Genomic DNA, 17,620 nt, shown 5'->3' with positions numbered 1-17,620 from the left:
TATATATATTTTTTTACAACTTTACACTTGTTTTCCATTGCCAAAACAAGCCTTGTTTTATTATTTGTTATGTGATGTCATTAATTAAAGTTTCTTAAGGCTCATTAACATTTTCCAGTAACACTTTAGATAGAATAGGGAACAAATTTGCACTATTAACTTCCAATTTTGCCTCAGTAAACTCCACACTTACTGCTTATTAATTAGTAAGGTAGTTGTCAAGTTGTTAAGGTAGTTGTCAAAGCATTTCAAGTCAAGTCGAGCTTTATCTGCTACATGTGTGAACATATAGTGGAACAAAATGTTGTGTCTCGCAGGACCACGGTGCTACATACTAGTTAAACATAAGATAAACATACAACAATGCAAGTATAAGAAAAACAATAGAGCTGTTGTGGCTTCACAAATGCTTTGCTGCATACCTCGGTTGTAACGAGTGGTTATTTCAGTCAAAGTTGCTCTTCTATCAGCTTGAATCAGTCGGCCCATTCTCCTCTGACCTCTAGCATCAACAAGGCATTTTCGCCCACAGGACTGCCGCATACTGGATGTTTTTCCCTTTTCACACCATTCTTTGTAAACCCTAGAAATGGTTGTGCGTGAAAATCCCAGTAACTGAGCAGATTGTGAAATACTCAGTGTTTGCGTATTTCATTTCATTATGTAACCTACTTGTTCTACAGATCTGTGTACTAATGTTAAATAATGTTTTTGACAGCGTTGATAACGTTTCTGACATATAATATCATGATATTTTTGTATTTCTCTTACCGAATGTGGTATCCTGTCAGCAATAACATGTCCATGGGCTTTTTTGATTACTGTCAGTTTGAATGCAGGCGTAGTCCACTGAATAATACATTTTTGGGTATATACCACAGTTTACTTAATTTTGCTATACTCACTTACATAAATGAACTATAGTGTCCTGCACCCACTAGTAAAAAAAATATGTTGTCTGCATAATTTTTAGTTTGACTGCAGATTAATTATTGTTAAAACTACAAAGTAATTCAGTCAAGAGCAGTGAGTGATTTCTCATTTTCTTGGATTAACATTAAGGCCATTGACAGCAGCTAGTAAATTAGGCGCGGTCACTTTAAGAGACATTATAATGATAGACATCCGATTTCTTTAATCAGACACACCCAATTTAGTTCTTGCGGTCTCTACTAATGAGCTGATGAATGGACTCAGGTGTGTAAGGGAGACATGCAAAAGGTGCAGGGCAGGGGGGGCTTTCAGGACAGGGGAACCACTGGTTTAAATGATTACAAAAGCTAAAGTTTTTAGTTGAAAGCATGTAAACGTACCTGGAAATGGAAACCCCAAAAAGGTTATAATATCCTCAGTCATTATCTGCTGTACCGAAAAAAATAATGATCCCAAAACTTATTATCCATAAGGAATTCTCATATAGGCATGTCTTTTATGAAAATCATTTAGCAATCATTTATTGAAGAGGGCCGTAAGGATGGATAGTGTACGCTGTGATGTTGACTCTATTTAAGCCACCGGTCGTGTTTATATGAGCTGCATGAGACAGAAATATAGGGTCCACTTAATTTAAGAAGTTTTAAATTGGTTGCTTAGAAATGCTAAGGACAACACATCACTTGATTGAATTAACGGACAGTGTGAAGTATGGAGGACTCTGTAGAGATGAGACCGAATCTGCATCTGCGAAAGTTAAAAGGTGCATTATGATATACATGCTTGCAAAGTGGCTGATGGAGGTATCACATAACAAATAATAAAACAAGGCTTGTTTTGGCAATGGAAAACAATTGTAACATTGTAAAAAAAATATATATAAAGAGTTCATTTGCAAAAAAGGATAACTGCTGTCTGAATTTTTATTAATATTTTTTAAATATTTTTTATCAAGCTCGAATGTTTAGGTTAAGTAATTTTCCATGACACAATGTGACAATGTCCTATATTTGGTGAGTCTGTGACCTTGTTAACCTGTTCTGGTCAGGGGGTGTAGTACAGGTTCACAACGAGGATGTGTGCTCAAAAGCATTAACATAACATGTAAACCCATGTTATTGAAGCTACATGGCAATTATTATTTGCTCACAGTCTGTCTTTAAAAAAGGCATAAGATATAGTCTATTCATAACATAAGCTTAATGTAAATGAATGAACGAAAACAAAAGATTCTAATAATGAGTAAATATATAAAAATAAATTATACATATGTAAATATACATATAAATATTACATATACATGTACGTAGGCTATATATATATATATATATATATATATATATATAGGCTACATATATATATATATATATATATATATATATAGGCTACTTTTTACATATATATATATTTTTTATCAATTGCCACTGCTATAATAAGAATTTGGTCATATTTTTATTTGTTTGATGTAATGACAAATGCCACTTAAAAAGTGTGTGCAAACATTTATTTGCCTCGTTATATAATGTGTTATTTGCGTATACATATAATAATAATACTGCTGTCATTTCTTATTAGTTCACTCCGTGATTTGAGTAAACACTGTATTAATCTGCCCATTGAACTTGTATATGAATGTCATGAAGAATAATAATGGTTCATCGCATTTGTTTCTCGCATATGCATTCATATATATATTCAATGTAATGAATTTAACAGCTTTATTTCGCAAACTAGCTTCTTTATTCTTAATCCTGTAGAAGTCTCGACAGTTTACGGTTTGCATTCATTTTACACACGAATTAAATTTCTGCCCATTACTTTAAATGTCGACAACGCTTCCATGTGGGCTCCTTGGTGCTTGCTGTGTGGAACATCGAAACATATTCAGTAAAAAAAACGAAGTGAAGCCGGACGAAATCCATTTTAAGTCGCTGAACTGCGCATTAATGTGTGAGGCGCGTGCACGACGGGGTGGGTCGGATTGCGGTACAACACGAGCTTCACACAGAGCGCGTAACCTGCGCAGTGCGCATGCGCCTAGCGAACAGACCACGCCCGCGCGATGACGTCAGACCCAGAACAGCAGTATATGCCGACGGGAGCGCGCGCTAGTCGCAGTGAGACAGTCTACTGGAGAGGCTGTAAGATCGAGCAGTTGAGATTTTACCGCTTCGACACCTCGTTTTTCCGCTGCTTTGAAGTTGCTCGACATCTGAAGTCATCATGCGCGAGATAGTGCACCTGCAGGCGGGCCAGTGCGGGAACCAGATCGGATCGAAGGTAATACTAAATAAAGAGGCTGCTTTTTGTTGTTCTTGGGTTTTTAACAAGCGTCCATTCGCTTCGCCGTTTTTATAATGATGTCATCAAAGTATTATATTGTGCTTTTAATATCGCAAAATCAATTATTTTAAGCAGGGCCGGATTAACTCATATTGTGACAGACAAAACACATTTGTGCCCCCTTGCGTTGCAATTTCCAAAACTTCATTTTAGAGCAAATACCAGCTGCTTGAGCCATAGATATGCAGGTTAATGCAGTTATTAATGCAGTCTAGCGCAGTTATTAAACGACGAGAGAGAGATTAAGTGCGTCTCTCAGCGGTGTTCAACAGAGTCTGATGGCGAATCTTTATTCATCCGTAAATCTATCTGAGAAGGGTGTGACAGACTCCTCAAAATAACCCACCAATATTGTGAAGAAGCTATAATAGCAACAGCTTTAATAGAAGATATATTTGATTGTTTTTCAGTGTGCATTTAACTGCGCCATTTGCCATTATTGTTTATGAGGTGTGTTCTGTTTCCTTCTATATTAGTCAATTCATGCTTTCAGTCACGTGACTTTTCTGTCGGATCAGCAGCAGCATGAATGCAGATTTGAATGTCTTTGATGCTTACAATGTGAAACAGGTGTCAGTGAAGCGTGAGCAGCGCATGTTTTGTCTGATTCATTAACATGGGCAGCAACATGGTGCAAGTACTCCAGAGTGCAATCTGGACGATTGGGGCGGGGTGACACATTGGGGCGGGGCGACATGTGTCGCTCTGCCCACCCCCAATTGCATTGGTTTATTACACGGCGAATCTTATTGGTGTAGACCTGAGTATGGCATTCCTTTGTGTACGATTTTGTAAATGATTTGGCCATATTACAGAAATATTATGTGCTAACTAGTATCATAGGCCTATCTTAATTATTATCTGATTAGTAACCATGGTAATTTTAGTCAGATGAAGTCATTGTTTAAACTCTTGATGACAGCACCTCCTGGTTCTTCAGGCTGAATACTGCTTCATTCATATTTCCTTGAGGATCGGCAGGCCACAGATCAGCAATAAATTGGGATTTTGTATGCAAATTGCTCAATGCGTCACACATTTGTAGGTTATAAAGTTTTCATGGCAAGCTCGGTGTTTCTTTGTTTATATCTTAATAAAATATTTGAGCCTATATTGATTCTCTTACCATTTTTAAAGGTTCCTATCTTATAGTAAATAAGTGTCCATGTAACATCAGATTTTAAAAATGCAGTTATTTCTGTATCCACTCCCTCATTGTGTGCGTCTTCTAATCTGTGTACGAGATGAATTTAGATTCATTAACACTCGATCATACCTGGCAATTAAGCTCATTCTGATTCTGACTACAAAACAGCAAAATCTCAAATAGAGGATAATTTTTATCAACATTGCCCAGCTAAAACTGCTCAATGAGTACTTTGTGTACTGTGAAAAGTGCAATACTATCTGACTTAATTTAACATGCTATAGCATAGGTAGGACTATATCATGGCCACGAATTAAGAATTTGTTCCCCAGACTTAATTCGTGAGCCGCTCATATTAGACAGCTCTGTTCTGCCCGAAGTACTCGGAGATGCCAACACCAAGCGTTTGACAGGAACTTAATTTTAATTTGTCATAAATAATTAAAAAAAAAACACATTTGCTAATTAATTCTAACTGAAATCGCTGTTGGTAGCACTTAATATTTCTGTAGTACAGCCAAACAGCGTAGATCATTCATAAAAACATATATAAAAGAAAGCTCATGCGCAAACGTCTACACCAATAAGCTCTGCTATATTATAAACCAATGAAATTGGGGGTGGGCGGAGCGACACGTGTCGCCTCACCTTAATGTGTCGCCCCGCCCCATCATCCAGGGTGCACTCTGGGGCTACTCACATGGTGCAGCTCTAATGTAAACACTGCAAAATGTTTTGCGAGGATATTGACACGTTCTCGCGAGACCAGTTGGATCTTGTGCCACGAGATCTCGTCACATCCCTGTTATTTACCCATTTAATTCTAGCACATTAAGTGGCTGTGTCCAGTATGTTTGAAATTTAAAGTTTGTATCATCCTAATTAAAGAGAGAGTTTACCCAAAACAGAAAATAACTTACTCCCCTTGTACCGTCTACACGTGACAAACCTGGTGGTTTTGATTACCAGCATTCTTCAAAGTATCTTTCTTTGATTTCTGCAGAAAAAGTCAGGGGTTTGAAAAAAAAAAAAAAAAAAATGAGGGGGAATTGATGTAATAATGTAAATGATGACAGAATTCTGGATTAATTACACATTTAAGTAAATTAGTAGAAGCACTTTTAACTAGTCATCACTGTGCAGAAGATAGAGTGACTATGTAATCACATACAATTAGTAATGTCACATATCAATGTACTACATCCCCTTTCCCAAGCATGGTATCAAACATAAAACAAGATTAGACTCTGGATGCATTTACATCAGAATTCTTCTGCACAATGAACATTAGTTCACCCTTTATACACACCTTTACTATAACAAAGGTATGCACATATCCTCATAGAAACTGATATAAGATGTTACAGTCTGTGAGCTCGTCCAGATCGGTGGCAGCAGCTTCAAAAACAGTCCAATCAGTGAGAGAGAAACAGGCTTGTAACCCGCTCTTTCAGGAGTCCATCTTTTATCAGTTCTTAATACAGGTTTTGCAGATTTAAGTTTCTGCCTGTAGGACGGAATAAGATGAACCAAACACTGATCAGAGAGTCCTAAAGCTGCTCGTGGGACAGAGTGATATGCGTCCTTTATTGTTGTGTAACAGTGATCCAATAAAGCTAAGCTCACGTGCGCTTGCGGCGGAATGTAGACACTCAGGAGAATGAACGAGCAGAACTCCCACGGCGAGTAGAACAGTTAATGAAGAGCGTTTCTAGATCTAAACAGCACATCTTCTTTAACACAGTTACATCTGTACACCACCTCTCATTGATGTAAAAGCACGTCCCGCCGCCGTGCAATTTCCCCATTGATTCCGCGTCCCGATCTGCTCTGATCAGCTGGAAGTCAGCCAGATGTAGCACGCTGTCCGGTGTGTCGCCATTCAGCCAGGTTTCCGTGAAACACAGAGCAGCAGAGTTAGAAAAATTCTTGTTTGTCCGAGAGCAGGAGTTCGTCCGTTTTGTTGGGTAGAGAGCGGAGATTCACCAGATGGATGCCAAGCAACGGATTTCGAAATCTGCGCTGACGAAGCTTCACAAGCGCACCGGCTCGCTTCCCCCGTCTGCACGTCCTGAAGCGTTTTACCAGAGTTACGGCTCTGCCAACTACAATGTCCAGCAAAACGTCGGAATAGTCAAAATCCGGTAAAAGATTTTGTGGTGTGTTCTGACGGTACAAACACTGAAGAGCAAAGCACAGTAGCTGCCATCTGCGGCGCCATCTTAGAACATCTAATAGCAATAACTGTATTAAATTCAAAATAAATTCTCATTTCTGTGGCTGAAATATGAATCACTGCTATAGTATGGTTAAGTGAAGTATTTTTCACTACCATTTCATTTTTGTATTGCATAAAACTAACTAAAATTAAGAAGGCAACTCTAAGATCTCATAATTTTGTTTTATAATTTCAATGTACAAAAACTCAAAAGAAATGCAAATACTTTTTCTAAACACTTCAGTTACTGAGAACATTTAAAAGTTGAGCATGTTAAGGAAATTAATTAATTTTTCATATAAATCATGGTCGCACCACATGACATTTTTTTTTTAAGGCTACGGATGATTCATGTAGATGAAAAAATACTAAAATCACTTAACTTAAAATTTGAATACGAATTTGTGTGTACACAACCTTCTTAATGTTTGAACAACTACAAAATATATAACTTTTTTTATTTTAAAATTTGCCTGTCGAAAATCCTTATACGTCAATGACATATATATATATATATATATATATATATATATATATATATATACATGCACGCACGCACGCACACACACACACATTGTATATGTTTATATAAAAACGTGTGACAACCTGACATCTAAACTACCCTTGTCCTGAGAACATCCAAGCTTTGTTCAAAATTTGCAATCCTATGGGGCCTCATCTTTATGTACATCAATGGCTTAACTGTGATCACTTATCAACAGATATTGCAAAAATATGATGATGGAATGCCAGGTTGTTGTTTTTTGTTTGTTTTTCTCAGAACCAGGTCTTTTCAACCAACATATACTGTGCATTTAAAACCTGTATCTGCACGCTAAACCTTGTGTGATTTTATTATATTTGAGACAAAAGTGTGTCAAGTAGGTGTAGCCCTGTTACACAGCATCATATTTTTTGGTTTCTGTTTCTTGTTCTCTCTCAGTTCTGGGAAGTGATCAGTGATGAACACGGTATTGACCCCACTGGCAGCTACCATGGAGACAATGACCTGCAGTTGGACCGCATCAATGTTTACTACAATGAAGCCTCTGGTAAGGACATCACACCAGTTTAGCACAGGAAACATCAAATGTCTGTTAGTTAAGGGGAAAGTTCAGCCCCGCAAATATACTTACAGATACATAATCTCCAAACAAAGAAGTACAACACACAAACAAACCCTAATGTTGGTGGTGCGTTCTCTGGTTGTCTGTTTTAGGGGGAAAGTACGTCCCTCGTGCCATCCTTGTGGATCTAGAGCCAGGAACCATGGACTCTGTCCGCTCCGGTCCTTTTGGGCAGATATTCAGACCTGACAACTTTGTTTTTGGTAAATATTTTTTTTTGCTTGCATCTCATTGTATGCAAATATCTATATTTGATGGAGTATTGTTATGATTTACTTCTGAATGTTGAAGGTACCTCTGATATATAGATAGATGGATGGATGGATGGGACATGTTATACTAGTACCTGATTGTAGACTCTCCCTTGAATGGTTTCCAAACACTTTAGCTTAACTAAAATACTGCACATTTTAAAACTGCATTAAGTTTGGGTCACAAAGTGTTAATGTATTTTGTGTCCTGCTGGTAGGTCAGAGTGGAGCTGGTAATAACTGGGCTAAGGGTCACTACACAGAGGGAGCCGAACTGGTGGATTCAGTGATGGACGTGGTCCGTAAGGAAGCTGAGAGCTGTGACTGTCTGCAGGGCTTCCAGCTCGCGCATTCGCTGGGAGGAGGAACAGGCTCCGGCATGGGAACTCTCCTGATCAGCAAGATCCGCGAGGAGTATCCCGACCGCATCATGAACACCTTCAGCGTGGTGCCATCTCCCAAAGTGTCGGACACAGTGGTGGAACCCTACAACGCCACGTTGTCTGTGCATCAGCTGGTGGAGAACACGGATGAGACGTTCTGCATTGACAACGAGGCCCTGTACGACATCTGTTTCCGCACTCTCAAACTCACCACACCCACGTACGGCGACCTCAACCACCTCGTCTCGATCACCATGAGCGGCGTCACCACCTGCCTGAGGTTCCCCGGACAGTTGAACGCCGATCTTCGCAAACTGGCGGTCAACATGGTGCCATTCCCTCGTCTGCACTTCTTCATGCCTGGGTTCGTTCCTCTCACCAGCAGGGGGAGCCAACAGTACCGCATGCTCTCCGTCCCAGAGCTCACACAGCAGATGTTCGATGCTAAAAACATGATGGCCGCATGCGACCCACGTCACGGCCGCTACCTGACCGTGGCCGCCATTTTCCGTGGCCGTATGTCAATGAAGGAGGTGGACGAGCAGATGCTGAACATCCAGAACAAGAACAGCAGCTACTTCGTGGAGTGGATCCCCAACAACGTAAAGACCGCCGTCTGCGACATTCCACCTCGGGGTCTCAAAATGTGTGCGACATTCATCGGCAACAGCACCGCCATCCAGGAGCTGTTCAAACGCATTTCAGAGCAGTTCACGGCCATGTTCCGCCGCAAGGCCTTCCTGCACTGGTACACCGGTGAGGGTATGGACGAGATGGAGTTCACAGAGGCCGAGAGCAACATGAACGACCTGGTGTCCGAGTACCAGCAGTACCAGGACGCCACCGCAGAGGAGGAAGAATTTGAGGAGGAGGGCGAAGAGGAGATCGCCTAATCGCCATCTCTTCCACCTTGGCTTCCTCCATTTGTCACATCTCCGTCTCCTTTCAGTCTGGTTCTGTTAAACGGAGAAAGTCCATTAAAAGCTTTGTGTGCTTCTCATTTTAGCGCATTCATCATTTAGTTAAAATTACCAAGGATTCAACGCAGACCCGCTAGGGTGGGGCGCTCAAGATGGCGATGTGAATGGTGTAGCAGTCGATTCTGTTCCCTTCTGGAATTCCTGTTCCGCCTCTACGAAGCGTGTCTGCTGACAGATTCCGCAGAGGCACCGAAGCGCACATGGATGTACGGAAAGCAAAAGGAGACAAAAGTGTTGGCGCAACGTTTAAATGTCTTGCTACAATGCAGCTTAATAAAATTATTCTCATGATCCCGTTAATGTTCTGTGGTTTTTATTATTCTTACAATTGTTCCTTTGTTTTTTGTCTAATGTCTGTGTTTATGCAGTTGAATTTTGCGTATACAATTTAGCCTAAACTATGGTGCAGACATGTAAACTTGATGCCTCATATTATATATAATACATTATATTTAATTTATCAGTTCTTTAAATGATAACTTAATGGCATATATTGAATTTGAACACTTAACAAAATTGTCACAAGAAGGTCACAATACAAGATGCAAGGGTAAATACACAGCTGTTATAGTAACTAGACACACAGCCTAATTTAATAGGACCCTAATGAAATCAATTAATCAAGTTCATCAATAGAGCTATAAATTGGGGATATGACCATGCCACATTGTCACTTGAATTTCTATTCTTGCTGGCATTTTCATACAATCTAAACAATGGATCCAAAGATGTATGAGGAAATTTTCAATTATAAAACTCAAGGAATTTACCCGTTTGACATTAAAAAAGAGCAAAAATATGTCATTTGCAGATGTTCTTCCAACTTCCAAGTTGATGGTAAGCGAAGTGATATCCATATACTGACAGTGAGATATAGATACATACCAAGACTGGATACAAAGTTAATACTTGTCAATAAACTATACTAAATTGACTTTCCAGCAATTACAATGGTAAAAATGACTTGTTCTTTAATTTCGTTTTAAATGGGCCTATTTCTTGCATTGGGCCTTCAGAACATCTTTGATAGTTGTTTAATTATTATTATTATAGATGTTGCTAACAGTAATGCTGTTTTAATAGATGGCAGACCTTACCACATTTCCTTAAAAAACAAAACCAATGTGGAGTTGAGACGAAAAGTGGTTGGTCAAAAAGAGGCCAACCCAATCCTTTTAGAATTCCATGCCAGCCCCTGTGGAGCACACTGCAGAACAGGAAAGACAAAGCTTGCCATTTCAGACAGATTTTACTCGCCTGGAATGGGGGTGGACATTGATAAATGGGTAAATATAAAATTATTCCTTTCAACTTTGCCATGGGATACAAATGGATTCTGTTTTCGGTTGCATTTCTCATGTGATTCTTTCTGAATATCAGGTTTTGCAGTGTGCCCAGTGCCAGTTTAGTAGGCCGTCCATCAAACAGGAGCCCAAGTATATCCCAATATGCGTATGTAAGCTTGTTCACATGCATTCAAAGAGAATGTGTCTCAGAATATGGCCACAGAATTTAAATGTATTTGTTGTGCTCTTTTAACTTTAAGGTGGACAAGCCTCTGGAACTGCTAGGTATGGACCTAGTGGGTAAAGTCACCAGGACCAACAATGGCAACGAGTACATTTGTGTCCTGGTTGACTATTACACAAAATGGACCGAGGCCTATGCGATTGCCAATAAATCTGCTGCAGTTGTCTCTCGCTGCATCATCAATTCCTTTTACAGGTTTGGGGCACCAAAGAGGATACTCACTGACCAAGGCACTGAGTTTGTGAACCAGGTTTGTAGCTTGCTGAATTAACCAAATTTTGTATGCATAGAAAAGTTGTGTACATAAAATATGCATTGAACCTTAAATATTTTGTGCAAATCAGAATCCTACAAATCCTACAGAACGTGAAAAAAAAACAGGAGCGGAGACAGAGGGTGGCAAATCAGGCACCGTTCTCTGTAGGCCAAAAGGTCCTACGGAAAAACAAAAGGACCCAGCAAAGGAAGGGGGGCAAGCTTGAGCACAGCTGGTTGGGACCGTATGAAATTATACATCTAAAAGACGAGAGCGCAGATCTGAGGGATGAGAAGGGTAACATATACCCCAAAATCAGTACAGACCACCTTAAATCCTTTAAAACACACCCCGGTTACCCCACATACTTATTCTACATGAACCCCAACTTAAAAGACCACATCAAGAAACTGAACGACACCCTTCACCTACAACTGTAGACCTCACATCACTAAAGAAAAGCAGCCCCCACCATCACCTTCATCCTCACCAACGGCACCAAAGCTTCCTCCCCGTATCTCCCCAAATCATCCTCTTCCCTGTCTCCACTGGATTTATCAATGCCGCTTTCCTCTCCTGTGTCCCACACTACTACAGTGGCAACAGTTATACCAGCTGACGCCAAGGATGCAGTACATAGCTGTAAGTGCTGATGAAAAATCACGTTGTATTCAATCAATGTTTGTCTGAATTATAATATTTGTCAGGTGGTGTGTGCTTTGTGTTTCTGTAGGTATCAAAAGTGCCTGGGCTGGAAATGACAGTCATGTACTGCTGTCCAAAGTGGGACCCTATAAGCTATTTTACCAAGATATTTTACAGATTGGCCCTGGGAAGGAGTTGGAGAGTGATAAATATATATTTTTTATTGATGCTTTTGTGTGGTTGTGTGTCAGATAAGACTTTCATGTAATCTATTTGAATTAAAGTTTAATTTTCCAATGTTTGCCAAGGCATTAAATGCATATCTGAGACTGAAAGTGAAGCAGCACAACTTGACCTCACCAGAGAAAGCATTCCATAAGGACACATTTGCTATGACAGCCATGTGGAATGGAAAATATCAGGGACTCAAGGTCTGTTGTATTAATGCTTTTATTTATTACTTTTTATATTCATTTTGTTTGGGCCATGTGTAAAATTAATTTGTGTTGTCTGTACAAAAGGCCTTGGATGCTTTGTTTAGCAATGTGCAGATAATACATTTTTGATTTCTTTTTATTTTCAGGTGGACCCAGCAAACGATGAGGTCATAGTGGGCATTGTAAATGAGTGTCACCGTTGGGTTTTAGTTGTAAGTGTTTGTGATGGAGAACAGTTTCCTTTGAGCTTTCCCTTATCCCCTTAAAATATTGATTTTGCACTAATATTCCTTTATTGTGATGTCTGGGAATTTTGCATATTACCTAGGCTTTCTACCCATACAAAAAACAAAAACACATTCTGCTTGACCCACTTGGAGAGTCTGACATCGAGAAGTAAAGGTGTTTGGAAACAACAAGGTATTTAATTTGCCAATCTGATGTAGTGTTTTTGGGAAGTTGTGTATGATTGAAAGAAGGGAAAAATCTGTTTGTAGAGCGATGATGAGAAAAAAGGGAATTCCAGTTTCACACTTTGTGTGTGAAAGTCCGTCTCATCCACATCAGATGGATGCTACGTCATGTGGTGTGTTTGCTTTGAAGGTGTGTGACGTCACATATGACATGTTCATTGAAATAGGAGGATTTGTTTAATCTTTTTTTCAGTTTGCAGAACATATTCTGCAAAATACCAACATTGACTTCTCCAATGCACCACAAGACGTAGCACAATTCAGACTGGAGATGGCAACAACACTGCTTGACCAATCTGGTGTTTTTTATTTTTTTAACCATGAATGTTATTCATGTGCATCACTTTCATTAGTGTTATGAAAATTTGACCTAAAAACATCATACCCTGTCCATTGTACTGTACCTCATAGATGACCTAGGGACCTGTGTCACTTCTGTGGGGAAGCAGAAATGTCTCGGATGCAGATGATCTCTGGCTATCCTTTTATTTTTATTTATTAAACTGGTGTGGCTAACATTTTTTTTTATTATTATTTTTACAGATTTCCTGTGGGAGATGGTTCCATATGAGTTGTGTTAATAATCCATCCACAGAAAAAAGAATACAAATGCTTTTCTTGCAATAAATCAAACTGAATTTTAAAGCCATTGTTTTTGTAATCTTTTTCTTTTTTTGTAAATTGTTACACCTTCTGCAAAATTTGTCTCTTTATTTCACTCAAAATTAAGTGACATTTAAAAACAGACAGACATTGTGTTTCAAATAGGCTTGCGCTAGAGACTTCTGCATAATAACCAAAGCCGCAAACATTACGCTTAAATCGGTTGTAAGTTGGGGAAAAACCTCGCTTCTTAAATCCATTTTCAAGTTTTGGAGAAAAGACAGAACTTTTTGAACTACTTTGCTTCCCGTACATCCAGTTGTGCTTCATGAGTAGGTTCCTTCTGATAATACGATAACTCTGCAACTACGCAAGACATGTAGTATGATTGCGTAAAGGGGAACAAAACTTTACGCAATCATACTACATAATCCCAAAGCGCGCGCTAAGAACGCGCGGATTGCTGTCAAATCGTACGTTTTTGAAGTGTCAGTGTGCAATCAGACGCCCGAGCAGGCGTTTATGACCACTTTGGCTTTCCATACATTTCTGCACCGCGAGCGCACAGACCAGTATCCGCGCGCAAAAATGCACTCTCGCGAGAACGGCTCGACCCCTGATGCTCCTCAAGTCGACTTTTGAGACTTTGGAGGCGGGGATCAAATGTCAGATGTCTCCGCTCCTGTCATTTTGAAAAAACATATATAAACAATGCAACACCAATACATATTTTCATTAGAATATATATATATATATATAAAACAGGTATGAAACATGAAACATAAGGAATAGTCTAATCATTTCAATAATTGAGAATCAATTTAGAATACTATAAATACATTTTTGACCATTATTCATATCACACATTTAAGCCGATCTTTTAGAAACATCACGGCGTACACTATCCATCCTCACGGCGTCAGACATCAATAACAACTCATGGAACCATCTCCCACAGGAAATCTGTAAAAATAATCATTAAAGAAAAAGTTAACCACATTGTCAGCAATTGTGCTAGTTTATTCATTAATATTCCACACCAGTTTAATAAATAAAAATAAAAGGATAGCCAGAGATCATCTGCATCCGAGACATTTCTGCTTCCCCACAGAAGTGACACAGGTCCCTAGGTCATCTATGAGGTACAGTACAATGGACAGGGTATGATGTTTTTAGGTCAAATTTTCATAACACTAATGAAAGTGATGCACATGAATAACATTCATGGTTAAAAAAATAAAAAACACCAGATTGGTCAAGCAGTGTTGTTGCCATCTCCAGTCTGAATTGTGCTACGTCTTGTGGTGCATTGGAGAAGTCAATGTTGGTATTTTGCAGAATATGTTCTGCAAACTGAAAAAAAGATTAAACAAATCCTCCTATTTCAATGAACATGTCATATGTGACGTCACACACCTTCAAAGCAAACACACCACATGACGTAGCATCCATCTGATGTGGATGAGACGGACTTTCACACACAAAGTGTGAAACTGGAATTCCCTTTTTTCTCATCATCGCTCTACAAACAGATTTTCCCTTCTTTCATTCATACACAACTTCCCAAAAACACTACATCAGATTGGCAAATTAAATACCTTGTTGTTTCCAAACACCTTTACTTCTCGATGTCAGACTCTCCAAGTGGGTCAAGCAGAATGTGTTTTTGTTTTTCGTATGGGTACAAAGCCTAGGTAATATGCAAAATTCCCAGACATCACAATAAAGGAATATTAGTGCAAAATCAATATTTTAAGGGGATAAGGGAAAGCTCAAAGGAAACTGTTCTCCATCACAAACACTTACAACTAAAAACCAACGGTGACACTCATTTACAATGCCCACTATGACCTCATCGTTTGCTGGGTCCACCTGAAAATAAAAAGAAATCAAAAATGTATTATCTGCACATTGCTAAACAAAGCATCCAAGGCCTTTTGTACAGACAACACAAATTAATTTTACACATGGCCCAAACAAAATGAATATAAAAAGTAATAAATAAAAGCATTAATACAACAGACCTTGAGTCCCTGATATTTTCCATTCCACATGGCTGTCATAGCAAATGTGTCCTTATGGAATGCTTTCTCTGGTGAGGTCAAGTTGTGCTGCTTCACTTTCAGTCTCAGATATGCATTTAATGCCTTGGCAAACATTGGAAAATTAAACTTTAATTCAAATAGATTACATGAAAGTCTTATCTGACACACAACCACACAAAAGCATCAATAAAAAATATATATTTATCACTCTCCAACTCCTTCCCAGGGCCAATCTGTAAAATATCTTGGTAAAATTACTTATAGGGTCCCACTTTGGACAGCAGTACATGACTGTCATTTCCAGCCCAGGCACTTTTGATACCTACAGAAACACAAAGCACACACCACCTGACAAATATTATAATTCAGACAAACATTGATCGATTACAACATGTGATTTTTCATCAGCACTTACAGCTATGTACTGCATCCTTGGCGTCAGCTGGTATAACTGTTGCCACTGTAGTAGTGTGGGACACAGGAGAGGAAAGCGGCATTGATAAATCCAGTGGAGACAGGGAAGAGGATGATTTGGGGAGATACGGGGAGGAAGCTTTGGTGCCGTTGGTGAGGATGAAGGTGATGGTGGGGGCTGCTTTTCTTTAGTGATGTGAGGTCTACAGGTGTAGGTGAAGGGTGTCGTTCAGTTTCTTGATGTGGTCTTTTAAGTTGGGGTTCATGTAGAATAAGTATGTGGGATAACCGGGGTGTGTTTTAAAGGATTTAAGGTGGTCTGTACTGATTTTGGGGTATATGTTACCCTTCTCATCCCTCAGATCTGCGCTCTCGTCTTTTAGATGTATAATTTCATATGGTCCCAACCAGCTGTGCTCAAGCTTGCCCCCCTTCCTTTGCTGGGTCCTTTTGTTTTTCCGTAGGACCTTTTGGCCTACAGAGAACGGTGCCTGATTTGCCACCCTCTGTCTCCGCTCCTGTTTTTTTTCACGTTCTGTAGGATTTGTAGGATTCTGATTTGCACAAAATATTTAAGGTTCAATGCATATTTTATGTACACAATTTTTCTATGCAAACAAAATTTGGTTAATTCAGCAAGCTACAAACCTGGTTCACAAACTCAGTGCCTTGGTCAGTGAGTATCCTCTTTGGTGCCCCAAACCTGTAAAAGGAATTGATGATGCAGCGAGAGACAACTGCAGCAGATGTATTGGGAATCGCATAGGCCTCGGTCCATTTTGTGTAATAGTCAACCAGGACACAAATGTACTCGTTGCCATGGCAAAGTTGAAAGGAATAATTTTATATTTACCCATTTATCAATGTCCACCCCCATTCCAGGCGAGTAAAATCTGTCTGAAATGGCAAGCTTTGTCTTTCCTGTTCCGCAGTGTGCTCCACAGGGGCTGGCATGGAATTCTAAAAGGATTGGGTTGGCCTCTTTTTGACCAACCACTTTTCTTCTCAACTCCACATTGGTTTTGTTTTTTAAGGAAATGTGGTAAGGTCTGCCATCTATTAAAACAGCATTACTGTTAGCAACATCTATAATAATAATAATAATAATTAAACAACTATCAAAGATGTTCTGAAGGCCCAATGCAAGAAATAGGCCCATTTAAAACGAAATTAAAGAACAAGTCATTTTTACCATTGTAATTGCTGGAAAGTCAATTTAGTATAGTTTATTGACAAGTATTAACTTTGTATCCAGTCTTGGTATACATCTATATCTCACTGTCAGTATATGGATATCACTTCGCTTACCATCAACTTGGAAGTTGGAAGAACATCTGCAAATGACATATTTTTGCTCTTTTTTAATGTCAAACGGGTAAATTCCTTGAGTTTTATAATTGAAAATGTCCTCATACATCTTTGGATCCATTGTTTAGATTGTATGAAAATGCCAGCAAGAATAGAAATTCAAGTGACAATGTGGCATGGTCATATCCCCAATTTATAGCTCTATTGATGAACTTGATTAATTGATTTCATTAGGGTCCTATTAAATTAGGCTGTGTGTCTAGTTACTATAACAGCTGTGTATTTACGCTTGCATCTTGTATTGTGACAATTTTGTTAAGTGTTCAAATTCAATATATGCCATTAAGTTATCATTTAAAGAACTGATAAATTAAATATAATGTATTATATATAATATGAGGCATCAAGTTTAGATGTCTGCACCATAGTTTAGGCTAAATTGTATACGCAAAATTCAACTGCATAAACACAGACATTAGACAAAAAACAAAGGAACAATTGTAAGAATAATAAAAACCACAGAACAT

General features: G+C 38.9%; 1 protein-coding gene across 1 annotated transcript; it reads left to right on the top strand.

Moving 5' to 3' along the window:
• The first annotated feature begins 2,372 nt into the window (after window positions 1-2,372).
• On the top strand, window positions 2,373-9,680 carry LOC306872990 (tubulin beta-4B chain-like). Its single transcript, XM_079421975.1, has 4 exons — window positions 2,373-3,213; window positions 7,585-7,693; window positions 7,861-7,971; window positions 8,238-9,680. Exons 1-4 carry the CDS (start codon window positions 3,157-3,159, stop codon window positions 9,293-9,295), a joined length of 1,335 nt encoding a protein of 444 aa, XP_079278101.1. The 5' UTR covers window positions 2,373-3,156; the 3' UTR covers window positions 9,296-9,680.
• Window positions 9,681-17,620: the final 7,940 nt, after the last annotated feature.

This window comes from Barbus barbus, assembly GCF_936440315.1.
Source record: "Barbus barbus genome assembly, chromosome: 7".
Lineage (NCBI taxonomy): Eukaryota > Metazoa > Chordata > Actinopteri > Cypriniformes > Cyprinidae > Barbus > Barbus barbus.
The sequence above is the reverse complement of the archived record's forward strand: the minus strand, read 5'-3'. Positions and strand labels throughout refer to the sequence as shown.

Coding starts and splice junctions, on each gene's coding strand:
- LOC306872990 (XM_079421975.1), top strand. CDS start 3,157: ATGCGCGAGATAGTGCACCTGCAGGCGGGCCAGTGCGGGAACCAGATC. Junction 3,214..7,584: donor GGAACCAGATCGGATCGAAG/GTAATACTAAAT, acceptor GTTCTCTCTCAG/TTCTGGGAAGTGATCAGTGA. Junction 7,694..7,860: donor TTACTACAATGAAGCCTCTG/GTAAGGACATCA, acceptor TGTCTGTTTTAG/GGGGAAAGTACGTCCCTCGT.